Source organism: Natator depressus, chromosome 7 (assembly GCF_965152275.1).
Source record: "Natator depressus isolate rNatDep1 chromosome 7, rNatDep2.hap1, whole genome shotgun sequence".
Taxonomy (NCBI): domain Eukaryota; kingdom Metazoa; phylum Chordata; order Testudines; family Cheloniidae; genus Natator; species Natator depressus.
In genome coordinates, this window is record NC_134240.1 from 39,683,904 (window position 1) to 39,699,117 (window position 15,214).

General features: G+C 38.4%; 1 protein-coding gene across 20 annotated transcripts in view; it reads right to left on the reverse strand.

Annotated features, from left to right (window-relative positions):
* ATP2B2 (ATPase plasma membrane Ca2+ transporting 2) overlaps positions 1–15,214 on the reverse strand; it is a 714,211-nt gene that overhangs the window by 19,563 nt on the left and 679,434 nt on the right. For 18 of the 20 annotated variants that reach the window (XM_074958190.1, XM_074958179.1, XM_074958178.1 and 15 more), the window contains 3 exons: positions 13,960–14,171; positions 9,291–9,398; positions 5,251–5,433 (listed from right to left, as the gene is read on the reverse strand). In XM_074958190.1, the coding sequence (XP_074814291.1) occupies positions 5,251–5,433; positions 9,291–9,398; positions 13,960–14,171 (503 nt within the window). Of the gene's footprint in view, positions 1–2,957; positions 3,049–3,591; positions 3,641–5,250; positions 5,434–9,290; positions 9,399–13,959; positions 14,172–15,214 lie in introns of those variants that run through there. The other 2 variants (XM_074958187.1, XM_074958186.1) reach the window with 2 other exon arrangements.

The window sequence follows — 15,214 nt, forward strand, 5'->3', positions numbered from 1 at the left end:
CTGATACAAATAGCAAAGTTATAGAATAGGGCATCAGGTGAACCAGTAAGTGGAGAAGGGCTGTGAGTGAGTCATTAGCTACAGTACAGATTGGCATATGAAAACCAATCTATGGCTCAAAACAACATTAATCACACATTAAGGAACACTAAATTACTTACCTGAAATGTTCATTCTCCAAAGGCAGAATTAAATACAGATCCTGGCTTTCCATGTTGTGACCCAGGGTCACGGAGCACTCTCCAACAGAGACAATTCAAAAGGCTTTTAAGACTCCCTACTGACAGCACCAAGTGTATGCCATTGGGGAAGATATCAATGGTAAATTCTAAACATTCAGACGCCAGTTTCTTTAAACATGCCTGCAATGAGCCTACATAATAAGCCGAAAAGATCTCCAATATAAACACAGGTGGAAAGATGAGGGCAGATCTGTATTTAATATTGTCTCCAGAGAACAAGAATTACAGGTATGTAATTTGCTCTTTCTCCTAAGGAAAGTAACTAAATACAGATCTCTTTTTGTGGAATCTACCGACAGGAACATCTAACAGATGACTACCCCTGCAGAATTCCAAAGGCTGACATACGTGGTCATGTCCTGCCTGAAGTCAATAAGGACTACATGAAATGCAAAACAGGGAGGAATTTGGTCCAGAATGCCTATGACAAAAAAGAGGAAACAACCAAGAATGGAAAGTTACTGTTAAAAAAGTTAGTATGTTTTCTATCAAGATGCAAAATACTCGACATTGTTAGAGCAAATGAAAATGGTAAAGAAGAGAAAGGTAAGCGTAAGTCACGTCACTTTCATATTGTCTTATTTTGTATCCATTCAGTGTTCTCTTTTTAAAACTGAATTCACAAGAGTTGTCTTTGTGAGCTGCACACAATAAAAATATTAAAAAAGCAGGTTGAAAGACTTCCACTCTGGAACAGCCCTCACAGGACTGATAAGCCAAGCTTTTGTGTTCTTATATTTACAATGGAGTACCTTTTCAGCATGGGGATTTAAGCTGGGATGCTGTCATGAATGTTAATGGGTCTCAGGTAGCTGCATCTCTCTGCCAATCAGTGCGTATGGAATTTTGCATAATAAAAGAACATTTTGGCCTTTATGTAGTTACTTTAAGATAATTTCTCTGAGCCTAGCTACCATATCTTTTTACACAAAAGACTTCCCCATAGCTTTCCAGAGAGCTAAATAAATAACAAGGACAGTGTTTATATTGTACATCATTCCTAGAGACATCCACTGTCCAAATGTCAAAATAATAATAATAAAAAAGACAGCTAGGTAATCTAAAAGCTTTATTCTGCCTTGAATAAGAACAATCCTGTAGGTTCTACTCAGGTTAGGACCTTGTACATTTCTGAATTTCTAGTTTATGTTTGGTATAAAATGCTCTGATGGAATGACGTAAGATGAGTTGGGCAAACTTATTTTGCTTAAATTTCAAAACCACTTGGAAAGTTTGACTTTCATGCTGCTGGATTTGCATTGGCCCAAGGAGAAACTGAAAAAAAAACCACACCCAGAAAATAAGAGAAGAAGTCTGATGAAAAATGATGTATACATGTCTTATTCATATCTGTAATGGCATCTACTTGTTCCAAAATAAGCTTTTTCAAGGGTGGGTTGAACTCTCCTATCTTTAATGTGTAGCAGAGGATCCCCTCTAACTAGAAAAATTTGGATTTTTTTAATGTTTTATTTATTTATTCCTGTGGCAATCACCATAGCATATGAGCATTTTTACACTTGATTGACATTTAGTCTCAAAATGGCCTTGTTTGGAAGGAAAGTATTACTGTATCACCCCTAGAAAAATAAACATTGACTTGACTTATGAGACAGGAAAAAATGGTATAGACTCCCAGCTTTGGGAATCTGAAAAATAGTTTTAGAGGTTTGGAAAACCTCAGAATCCACAATTTTTGTCCATCCTTAAGTGTGGAAGAACTACAGAAGAACTTTCTCATAAATTATGTTTTAATTATATTTTTTATCTGACTTGACCTGGATTTTCTACCCTGCAATTTGTCTGAAGACAGACTATTTCAGCTTTTAGGAGGGCATTAAGGCTGCTTCTGCTGTCTGATCAGTCCTGTTTTAACTACATCAGTTTGTCAGAATTAAGATTTCCTGCATTCACAAGAGTTGTAAAAGACTCTGCAAAAAATATTGCTGAATTATTGATATAGGTGAAAAAAACCTGTTTTTATGGAAGTTCATATTACTACCTTTTCTTTATGAAATCTTATGTAGCTACAGTGGGTCACTTATGAGAGCTTATATGGTATTCATTTTATGATCCAACTACCCCATTAGGAGACTATATCCATTCACAGATAAGTATACCAATACAAAGGCTAAAAAGCTTAGTGAACATAAGTAGTGAAGACAAGATCAAGTGCACATAGCCAGACTCCTTAACTTAGATTCTTCCTTTCTTTTAAAACAAATTATTTCAGATCTTTGCAAGTATGAACTAGAGATGCCCCTGATTTTTCGGTATGAGGAAGCAACAGTAAAATCGTTTCCCTTTTGCCCAGGTTTGAATGGTCTATTTTTAGAGAAAGAAATATCTTAGCACTGATGTCTCTAACATGAGTTTGGATGAATATTCTTTGGAGCGATGCAACAAAGATGTCTGACAGTTATCTGGAAAAAAATTTGGATTCATGGTGAACCTTCTTGGGACTTATAAAGCTTTGTTTGTGCATGTGATGTGATTACCTGTCCAGTAACGACTGAACAGAAAATAACCGAAACTTTAACTCACATTGAACACAGAACAAGTGTCAGATGGTGGAAAGTGGCCTAGTCCAGATTTGAACTAGCAATCTAGCGGTGAAAGATTCTACATCCAATTCCCAATCTCACTGCCATCCTCTTTATATATAAAAGGAGTAGATGCTCTACCTTCTTCTTCTGCATCTCCAGAAGTGCATTAGACATCGGAGGATTCCTGCAAATCCTCCAGCTCCACAAGGATGCTAGAGACATCCTCATCTTCTTCCATCAACTCTTCTTTAGATGGCTTCCTGGGAAATGTAGTACAAGTGTATGAATTCATTTGGATGGGGCACAAAAACTTGGTGCATCAAAATGCACCAAATTCAAGGTAATAGAGGCCAACAATGGGTCTTGCACTAATTTGACCTGCATAGTGAAATGAGAAACTCTCCAAGGGACATCTTGTGATTGCATTTTGAGCCCTTTTTAAAATGTGTTGGCCCATTTCCTTTCTCCAATATCATTCCACAGATGTCAAATAAACGTGAAATCAGAGTCACTGAATAAATAAAATAAGGGGGAGGGAAAAAAATCACAAAAACCTACTGGTAGAAAAGGAAACAATATATCCTACCAAAGATAGTTCTACAACTAAGAATAGAAAAGATACAAAGTAGATGGGGGTTAGCAAGAAAACACAATTAATGTTTATTTTGTTTTAAATAGGGAACAAGAAGAATAATTTATCCATGGATTATGAAGGCAAAGATATATAGAACTACAAGATACCTCTCAAACTAGAAGGGGAACTGAAAGGGTGTAATTCGCTTTTTGTTGTTGTTTACACTCACCACAACCAGAAAGACATCCTGACAGAAATGCCAACAGACAACACTCCTCCTACAGCCACCAGGAAGAAAATAATGCAAGTTTAGAGAATAACTCTTGCAATCTATAGTTCTCACCTGGGCACACGTTTATCACTCTTATCTGCAGGGTCCTTGTAACAGTTTGGATTTTCTCTCTTGACGAGTGCTCCTGAGTCAAGGTACTCTGGACACAGAAGCCCAAGGCTGGGGATCTGTATTTAATTACTTATCTTGGGAGATCTAGGATTTAATCTGACCCTTAAATCTATGTAGCACCTTTATGCCACCTTTATTTTTCTGTTTTCCCACAACAGCAACACAATAGTGTCACTGCAGAGACCTGATGCACCAGACATTACTCCTTGCACCTACTAATTTCCTACTTCCTAAAAATTTAAAAAAAAAACATGTATCTTTCTTCAGAAAGTTTGTTAATGTTTAAAATGGAAAAAGGGGAAAGCACTGTCATAACATAAAGCAAATATCTACATTTCAAAAAGCTCAACAAAAGCATCTCAGATGAAAATTCAATTTAAGACCCCTTAAACTAGAAAAAAGTGTTCTTAATTATTTGCATATTTCCCTTTAAAGCCCTGTATAAACTAACCAATCTGATATAATGGGGATCACATACTTGTCTTTTCAAACCTGCTCTCTGTTGTTGCTGAGACTATGTTAACATGCTATTTTGTTGCAATGAAAATGGCCATGTATGTTGTTAAGAAAAAAATATGGATCCTTATTTAAGACAAATGTTATTTACTTGTGGCCATGTTATTTAGTAAATTGATCTACTTTGCATATTTAGGGTGTCAGTATACATATAAACTTAATTTTCTCTATGTACAGAAGTAATTTTCATGTATATTTTTGCATATTTACTGAAATATTTCTAAAATATGTAAATGATATATTAAAGTTCATAAATAACAGTAAATAAACAAATACATCTCAACTTTTTGATGGATGTTTTAACTTCCTGTTACTTAAAATAAATACAGGATCACATTTTTCGTGAGTGACAGGCTAAGCTGTACATTCCAATTCAGCTAAAAATACATGTCTGAATGTTCTGATGCAAAAAAGATTTTAAGGTTTTTGCTGAGCAGAAAGGGGATTTATTTTTTATCAGAATCAAACCTTGTACTTTACCAATGTCACAATCAATTTAAGTTGTTTTATTATTACAGAAGTAGAGGTCACAAACATAAATCTGAATCAGTGAAAAGCCTACATTTTCCAACAAAATAAAGCATTTTTTAAAAAAGAATTTGCATAACATTTTTGCTCACTAATATAACAGTTAAAATTCTAAAATAGGAGTATTTTACTTTCTTTGTCAGTTGCTATACCTGTGAAATAGAAAATTCGTATCAGCTCTCAGTCTTCAAGGAAACCCATTCTTAGGTCTCTAATTTTATTCATATATTACTGTTTTGCAACTAAACCGTTTTGAGTTTCTCTGATTTACTATTTTATGAATTCTTGATTAGGAAATGGAAATGTAGTTACTGGGGTACCTTCCTTTCCATCTCACACATTCTGTATATGGCTCTACTTTGTGATATTATCTTGTCTGAAGATAATATCTTGTCCAGTATATAGTTTTCCAGAGATTCTACATCTGTCCTTTTAACATACCTGAGTTTGGATTCTGTTGAGCCCTCTGAACCAGAGAATTTGTCCACGTCGAAGTTCTCTCTCTGCATGGTCAATTTCTTCAACATCTTCATTCATGTCTTCTTCAGGTACTTCCTCTTTTTCAGTGAGCCGCCCTGCTTCCTTTAAAAATTTTAGCCTGCTTGTTGGGATGGTTGCAATGACCTGAAAAATCATGTAACAAAAGGGTACTGAAAATTTAAGCTGTATTAATCAGTGATATTATTATAATCTACTCACTGCAATGAAAAATTTTTCAGTAAGACTTGTAATCCTCCAGGAATGCCAGGTAAACATGTTTATAATAGTGCTTTATATTTATATAACTCCCTGTATATGGCTCCCTGCAGTACCAGTCATAGAAGCTCCAACCCCTCTGTTTCAGCTCCTTTAAAGAATACTTGAAAAGCTTGAAAATAAGTAATCCTACAGAGTTAATGTCAAACCCATTTAGAATGAAAGTGCTTCAGTGTTTGTGCTCTGTTCCTGTTTCAGTAGGAGCTGATTAAGTCCTAGAGGTTGAGATGCATGAAAAACAGGGCCTCCCTGAGAAGGAAAAAAAAATCATAACTAGGACAATCCTTTGCAGATGCCAAACTTTAGTCTAAAGGTGGGATGCCTTTGCTGTGTGAAGCTTTGGCAGCTGAGAAGGTTGCTGACTGGACGGAGAAGGGCATCTCAAGTTTGCGACCATGACCTCCCCATCCAGAGATCTGTTGCAGGGTCCAGTTCTTCTTTGCTGCTGGATCCTGGGACTCCAGACTCAGTTTCTGGATACTGTGGCATGCAATGCTGCCAAGGACACATCAAACCACAGTGTATGCCTGGCTGAATAGGATCTGAAAATGGAAGTACCAAAGCCACACAACTGGACTTGTATAATCGTTCTTTAAAGGAAGGAAATTGCCAGAGGTCTGGGCACTTGAGAAATGGGATGAGGTAGAGGCAAAGAGTAGTAGGAAGGTGGGGAATGGAACAAAATGTTTGTGGGGGTGCCCTCTGCAGGTTTGGGTGTGGCAGTGGTAGGGAGAGCTGGGATGGATATGGAATGGAGATGATGAATGCTTTCAGGAGGGACCTTGCTGGAGATGTTCCTGAACTGAATGATCTACAACTTTAAAGTCAGAGTTAAAAAAGAAACGTGAGGTTGAACTTATTTCTTTTAGGAGTCAGTTTTCCAACCCCTGACTAGACAAACTTGATCTCCCTAATTTCAAGCCCAGGTGAATGCTGCAGGTTTAAAAAGTTTGACATGAACTTGAAAATTAACAAAGTGGCTGTGAAATAGTGAGCACTCTGCAGCAGTGGGGAGAGAGAAAGTGAGTGACACGCAGGATCACTGAGATACTTACTGATTCATTTGGCCTCTCTAGGAATTGAGCCACCATAACTTAACAGCTTTCAAAAAGTTACAGTACACATGTGCTAAATGGATTGTATGGGTTTCATTAAAACTGAAAAGGACGAAGTGATATTTGGCCTAGCAAGACTGCATCGCATGTATAGAGACAACACTGCTGTATTCTGTAGTGACTCTGTATGATAGGGCGTACAGATACTTCAGGGCCCAGTGAGTGTCTCCTCACAGCTGGGATGACACACTCTGCCCATGCTTTGTTTTATTTTTCACTTTGGCAGATACCCACTGAGCCAGCTCACCGCAGTGTCAGGTCCAGGCCAGTAGAGGTGGATTCAGGAAACAAATACCATTTCCCAGGAAACTATGAATTTAACAGTTAGAGCCAAGATTTTCAAAAGTAACTAGTGATTTTGGGAGCCCAACTTGAGACACCTTAAAGGGGCCAAACATTCAGAAAATGCAGAGCACTCATCTTTTGAAAGTAGGGCCCTTTCAAAGTGTCTCAAGTTGGTCTCCCAAAAACTGAAGCACTTGGTCTAAACTCCCAAACCACAAATCCTGGATGTGGTAGATACCTGGGGGCCGGGGGGAGTTCCTGAAGACTGGGGTGAAGCAAAGGGAAACACACGTGTTTTATGCTGAACCTGAATTAAACAGGGCAGGTGAGAACGGACTTCTCTAGGGGATGTGGTGAGAGCCAAAAAGCTTCCTATTAAAAGGTTGCAGGGAGAGAGGAGAAGCCTTGTCACAGGTCAAAAGGGCTTGGTATCTATTAAATAAATTATGCATTCATTTTGTTTGTAATAGTCTGTTTACTGGTTGCCCAATAGCGCTGTTGTGTTTCAGCGCTTGCTTTTTTTGTTTTCCCTTCACACATCTGACACAATAAACTGGTAGTCTGCTCAGCGAACAAATCAGGGGGCTAAAATCAGTACAGTTTTACAGATATTGAAGTTTTAACTCTACAAGTTTAAGTGCCTAGCCATTTACAGTGACCTCTGCAACCACTCTCAACTTTGAGTGTAAATCAGACAATTGTTAATCAATCTTCAAAGGGTTATGTTGTAATCTGTGTAACAGTGCACACAGAACAAAATACAGAAGCAACCCACTGCCCTCTTTTAAATGTTTTAAACCACAAATCAGAACTGAGTGGTTTAATAAATGGCATAATCACCACCACTTTTTTCCCAAAATGAAGATTTTCCAAGATGCTGAGGACAAGTCCTTTCTTAATAATTGCCATTCAACTGACATTCAGATTTTCCCAACAACTGTGATTCAGTGCCTCCTGGGGGCAATCATCAGCAAGATCAAGTAACGATGGCACCCAGCTATGATTGCCAGGAGGCATCTGCTGACACCAGATTGAGTTCTTTTCTTCAAAAATACTTGTGGCCACACTGCCCAAGGTGTCGTGCTTAATTTTATTTTCAGAATATGGTAGTCATCCAACCCAGAAGCTCCATGTCCATGAAGACAGTTCAGCCAGAATCACTTTAATGGGTGTCACAATTAATTAACTAATTGCAGGGGCAATTTTCCTCTCTCTGCTGGAACTCATGCCCTTCTCTGGATAATGATAAGTCATCCCTGCCTATGATTTATTTTTATTCCAGAGACAGTAAGATACTCTTGGGGACTTTTGTTTGTTTGGGAGGAGGCGAGCTTTGGAATGCATCAGATTAAACCAACTGGCTGATATTTACAAAATATTTTTAGAAGGAAAATGCTCTTGCTTCTCCCTTCAAACACTATCTACAAATTACTTAGATTGGTGGTGTCTATGCCATCACTTCCAGACAGCTAATCATAGAGTTAATTATTTTACCTCTAGATTTTTGCAGATGTTTGATGTACTCATCTACATATAATTCTATTAACTCTTGGCACCAAAGGTTGTAGCAGACCTTATCGCTGGCACCTGGATTAAAATGCGTCATGAATTATCAGCTGTTCTGAACGCTCTGCAGAAAGCCGCCATCGTTCAGCTGCCAGTTTTCTTCCTCAGCAAGCTGAAGGGATGGGATGGAAAGTACGGGATCAAGGTCAGCAGTGAACTACACTAAATGAGCTGGTGGATCTCAGTCTGATTCAGAGTAGAGAAGAGTCCATGTCACAAAACGTAATTGGCATTAATTGCAGCATTGCTAGCAATCTCAGCACAGAAAAAAAGTGGATAAGCATATGCACTGAACTATTCACCCACCTCCTAGTGCTTGTCATTTTGGAACATATTTAAGTGACATTAGTTGGGGACAACTCAGGGAAGCTTATATTACAACTGCCCTTACTACACTTTTCCTGTGACTAGAGGACTACAGTTCTAAGGGCTATAGATCTAGCATCTTTCACAAACAAATTCACTCAGGAAGTACTTAGTCATTGTATTACTGCACACTATTGGAGAAAAAGTCTGAAAATTAACAAAAAGTTTAAAGGAACAATAGTGGTACTGTACTGAAAAACCACGTATTTTTGAAAGGGTCGTTTATTTCCAGTGAAATGCCAAATCTGATAGAGATGCTTGAGCGGCAATGCTACACACCTTCTTATGAATCAAATTACTTTATGACAAAGTGTTCGCAAAACCAGACCTTCCATCCGTTCGTGAAAACATAATAAATGAGCAGAAAACTATACACTGCTACATGACACTTACCTGACCCCAGACGAGTTCTCCTAGTCCAATAAATACACACCACATCCACTGGTCAAGCTGTAGAGGAGAGCAGCTGAAAGGTTTCCCACCAAACTGCACAATTACTATCTGCAGAGGAAAAATGGGGGGGAGGAAGAAACACTTTATCTCTCTTCTGAAAATATATTTTCCCCACATTTACATGAGCTTTTGCTCTCTCTTTCGGCACACTTGTTTACATCTCACTTTGATTCAGCAAATATGTTGCTGGGTGGGACATTTAAGCACACTATACGCATTTGTTGTTTAGCAGATTTTAGCATGGGGCTGAAGTAGGGAGACCTACATTCTGCCACTTGACATCTTATGTGTCACTAGGTCCAAGTCAGCAAAAGAAGCCTCCATTCAAAACACTTTGGGACTCATTTTCAGAAGTGCTGAGCACCCAATCCCTATTGTGGTCAATGAAGGCTTCAGATGGCAGGAGTTTAGGACCTCTGGAAAATCAGACTCAGGCTATTTTAAATAGGGTGCCCATAAACTGACATATCCTGAATTAGACACACACGGAAAAGTATTATTTTAGTTTGGAATTTATATAGTGGAAGAGACCTTTCTCCAGTGTCAACAGTTTAATCCATTGCTGTTATGGTTTAGATTAAATCCCAATCAATTACAGATCAGTCCTGAATAAATTCATTTATCTATACTCAAACTAGCCTAAAACCATATTAGTTATCATACAAACTCCTCTAAACAAATGCAACTTGACATTCACATGTTTTATCAAATGACTGATCGAGTTCTAGATCATGTAATGTTAATTCTAGCATTTTTTCTTCAATATCTTTCCACTCAAACTGTCTTTTTAACAGCATCCTAGTGATAACGGATATGGTCTGAGGCTAGGGCGGCTGTAAATGAACACAATTAATAGTAATCTGTGAATGATTGATGGAAATGAAATCTAAGACGCAGTACCAATGGAATAAATTGGTAACACTGGACTGGATTAAGGTTTCTTGCATAATATATATTCAAATGTAAAACTAAGTCATTTATGAAAAAGAAATATTGACTTGCAGGAAAGATTGGCAAACATCTCACCATAACAAGATTTCAATTGTGCCATGTGAATGAAACAGAATAAACCAGTATCTAAATTGCATTTGAGGTAATGGGATGGAAACGTCTCACAGCACAGTGCTGACCAGGTTTATTCTGACTCATTTAGAAAAAAAATCTTAATTTTCATTAATATGCTACCTTACTAATAGCTTTGCTTATTTTTAAGTCAGTGTATAATAGTCAGTGCTAGGTACCATAAAAATCTATAAACAAAGACTGTCCCTACACTTCAAAGAACTTACTTTCTTAAGTATAAAAAGAGACAATAGTTGGGACAGACACGGGGAGCACACTAAAAACAATAAGTCAAAACTGGGCAGCGGTCAGTGTCACCGATAAATACATACACTAGTATAGTAATGCCAATGACACTAGAATATGGGCCAACGCCCTTGCTTCTCCTCATCTCCCTTGGACCTATGTATAAAATAGCTGTTTCCCAGTGAATGGGGGAGAGGAGCTAGAAAGGAACAGTAGATTGAAGAATGTGGGGAGAGAGAAAGAGGAGAAACAAGCAGAGAGAAATCAGGAAACGGGAAGAACACAAGCATAGAAAATCTACAAACAGGATGCTCAGGAGTAGAGCTGGGTGAATTTTTTTTTTCAACAAAACTTCCCCCCCAAGACACACTAAAAAATGCCAATTCAGACGAACCAAAATATCTCACAAATTCACGTTGAATTCAGTGAATTTGTTTCAGATTAAAAAAAAAACCAAAAAAATTCTGAAAAAAGTGAAACATTTTTTTAAATGAAAAGTTTTAATTATTTTATTCAAAACTTTTCCCTTACAATTTTACTTTTTAAAAGGTTGAAAAAATTCAAACAAAATGAAAGATTTCATTCAACTTGAAACAATTTTCTTTTGTAATTTTTGGTTTTACAAGTGAATCAAACATTAAATTATTCACATAGCTGCTCCCAGGAGAAGTAAAGCATTAAAAGGAGAAGACAAACAAGGTAGGGCTCTGAGCAGGGGAGATTTTAGGGGGAAAAAAAGAGTGCTGGACTGTAGATATGGTACTGAAAAAAATAGCACAAAGGGATAAGGCTGAGTGGAAGGGGATGCAAAGGTACTCGTGTGGTTTCCTTCCCCTTATCCTTTACTGTAACAAATTCCTTAGTTTATTCTGAAAGAGGAAAGGAATGATGTGGAAGGCAAAGGAGGGACATTGTTTGACTGAGGAGGGTGAAGAGGCTACCCCTTTTCTCCCTCCCCGAAGCTGTTCTAACTTTCACAGCTATGCCATCCTGACTTCCAGCAAACCTCTCCTTGTGACTTCTATCCCACTGTAGCTGGATTCCTCATTTTTCACTTTGAAAAGTTGGTCACCCTGATGTTATATTTTTAGGACTATTGCACAGAAAATTGAAATACCAGATGCAGTTCCGCTGTACCCAGCAAACATAGCAAATACACAAGGAGCTACACAAGTTGTTTTGTTTAAATAAACCACCCATGAAATATAGATCAGGCTAGGGATTGGCTCTGTCACACCCATACCACATCCATCCACAGGGACAGGCTGAGGATTGCCAGGAGATCGCCACCATTTTCTTATAGAAAAAAACTGAACTCATAAAGCTGGGCTAGCAACAGACAGCCAATTAAGAACCAGTAAATATAATTCAGAGCTGCTTCAATAAGCTTCATTATGCAAAGTTATAACCCCCACACCCAAAAAACCCCTCATATAATCCCCTCTCTCCCCCTTGCAGAAGTGGACAAATTGGTTGAAGGAATAACCTGGTATTACCTAAGGAAAGATTACCTGGCAGAAAGAGAGAGACTGAAAAGCAAGCAGAAGTCAGATTGACTATGCTCTGAACTTCATTTTTCTCAAATACACAGCTCCCAGTGGCTTCAGTGGCAGTTGCATGTGAATTCAGAGAGCAGAAGTAGGCTCTTGGTTGTGTACAGAGACTAAGGTTTGTGTTTATTTTGGAAGAGTTTTTGTTGGTAGGTGGAGAGGATTGGGAGGAGTGGACAGAATCCATCACTCAGGTCTACGAATATCAACTCCCTTCTCCTCTTAGCCAAAAGCCAGGTATGGAAACACCGGGGAATGGAAAAGATCTTAAAGCCCTGTCCACGGCAAGGACTTTAGATTTGGTTGTGAATTAAAACCAAGTAGGCCCAGATTTGTAAGGGTATTTAGTGTTGCTCCACTCAGTGTTACAAGGCCTAAGTGACTTAGGAGACCTAAGTCTCATTTTCAATAACACATACTTAGGGCTAGACCCACAATGGGATTTAGGTGCCTAAACTGTCACTTTAGGCCCCTTCATCCAAAGTTTAGATTCTCAAAACCCCTGCTCAGCAGCTGTCTAAAGTCCATAGGCAACTCAGTGTTTCCTGGAGAAGTCCCTGTGGTACCTACATGTCTGTTGATGGGCAAGCCTAGTCCTGATGCACAACTCCTCTCACGTGCCTATGTCCCAGTAGGATTCACAGCCTAGGCTTTCTCCCACCTATCTCACCTGCTGGGCCCAATCTGGAAGGCATGCTCAGAGGCCTGCCCAAAACACAGCTGGTGTGGTGCTGCCGCCCCACTTTTGCTCAAGAGCAAAATACTCCAAATGGTTAGAGCATTCACCCAAGATGTGGGAGACCTGGGTTCAATTCCCTTCTCTAACTGATGTGGAGCAGGGACTTGAAGCCAGGTCTCCCACTTGCCAGGAGAGGGACCTAAACATCCCCAATCTCACATGCTCTCTGGCCCATTGCATATTCAATTATTTTTATAAAAGTGGAAATACTTCAACAGGAGAAATTAAGAGAGACCTAAAATACTTCACAGCCCAGGGGTTAGGGAGATCTCCGGGAATACAGGGGATTAGGTGCTTAAATATCTTTAAATAGCGAGCCCTTATTGATTTTGTGGAGCTGCAGCATTCCCCACAAAGGGCTTACCAGGTGATGTTTGGCCTAGGACTGTACAGAGGAATGGATGATGTGGGACTAAAAGAATGACACCAGGGGAAAGAGAAGCTTTCTGCAGTGATAGCCAAATCTATTTCATGCTGGGCTATTAGTGAAGAATACTCTAGGGATATCTGATGGACCTCTGGATCCCAGCTGCCATGAAGGAAGTGGGTCAGTGCTTGTGCCCATTATTAACAAACCAACTTGTTCATCCCTACTACGGACAATAGTAGTAAAAAAGGGTAAAAAGTTATTTGCTACCATTGGTTAATGATAATATTATTTATAATCGCCATGGAAAATAATGAGACTTCTTGTTTCAGCAAATCAGTTACTCATTGTGATTAACCATACTTCTTATAAATCTTAACCATAAGTGCTCTTGTGAAAAAGTAACATACTGTACTCTCCTTAGCTTGCTTTTACTAGGTTTGTAAATATTAAGTGTTCTAAATTACCATTACTGATAGAAGCAGTATTTTGATTAAAGCAGAATAGGTCTGATACAGGATGAATGAGCATTTGGATTGATAAGAGACAACCATGGCCACAAAAGCATTTGGTTTTCCAAAGAACAAAGACAGAAAAATTGTACATTTCTAATGAATAGTTGCTATTTCTTGCACGAATGATTACCTGTACAGCAAATGTACCCAGTACAATAGTGCAAAATATAGGGTTTCTAAAAATGCCATCAAAAACATTCCTCTCGCCGTGGATTTTGCGTGCGTTGATTTCATTGAATAGCTGCATCATGACGAAGGTATTGAAGATAATGGTGTAGTGCTCAGAAGGAGGAGAGTGCAGTGGTGCATTCCGACCACTGTCAATCTTAAACATTTTTTCACCTTAATGCAAAAAAGAATAAAAAAGTTTGTTTCTGCTATCAAAAATTCAGCCTTGAGTTTGTGTTGTATTCCCATTCCCTCTCATGGGCTGCCTCCTCGGTCTTGTGTTGTTTTGTTTTGTTATTTTTTAGCAGCATTGCTTCCACAATTACTACAATGCAGGCATAGTTCACAACTCAGTTAGCAAAGAAATACAGAATTCCCACTGTGAAGCTTCATAATGTTGACTATAATCCAGTGACTCAATGTACCAGCTCAAATGATTTTCGGTAGGGTTTTTTCTCCCACCAGGTAGGAACGACTCTAAAGAGTCATTTCTTTCATCTCATTTAGTCAGAGCTGGAGACTTGTTGACACTGCATTTGCCATTTCTAAAATAATTAGCAGCAACCATCCTTCAACAGTCTCTGCATATTACCTCCTAGTATGCCATATTCTTGACAAGTAGTCAAGGATATTAACTAAAAAGAACAGCAGCTAACACCACCACCACCCAATTTTAAAATGATTTGTTTTTGTCCAAGCACCTAATAGGAGATCAGACTATTATTTAGATAACTGAGAATTGACTGTCAATATTAAAAAAGGCAACATTTTGTACAGTATGAACAGTAATTGTAGAGGTTACATAACACTTGGAAATACATCTACACACCGGGCCACTTTACTTATTCACTATACGTATTCATATCACAATTCTTAACACACATATACCTATATATAAAAAGAGACCCTTAGAATAAGGGCAGAACATTAATCTGTATGAGTAAAGAACAGAGATAACATAAATGTAAAGGGGAACTTTTGCTTTGCAGCAAACTTTAACAAACGTTTGTTTATACCAAACATCATTTACTCGGACAATATTTTTCTGGGCTCCCAGTGGTGTTACTGTTTGAATGAGGGGCTTCCACCTCACAAACAGTTATAGCTCTGAGAGAACTGCAGTAAGATCGTATTCTACCAGTAGAGTCATCGGAGAACTGAACTTTGCCTTTGATGTTTGAGCAGCTCCAGTGAAAATCAATGGGAACTGTGCACAT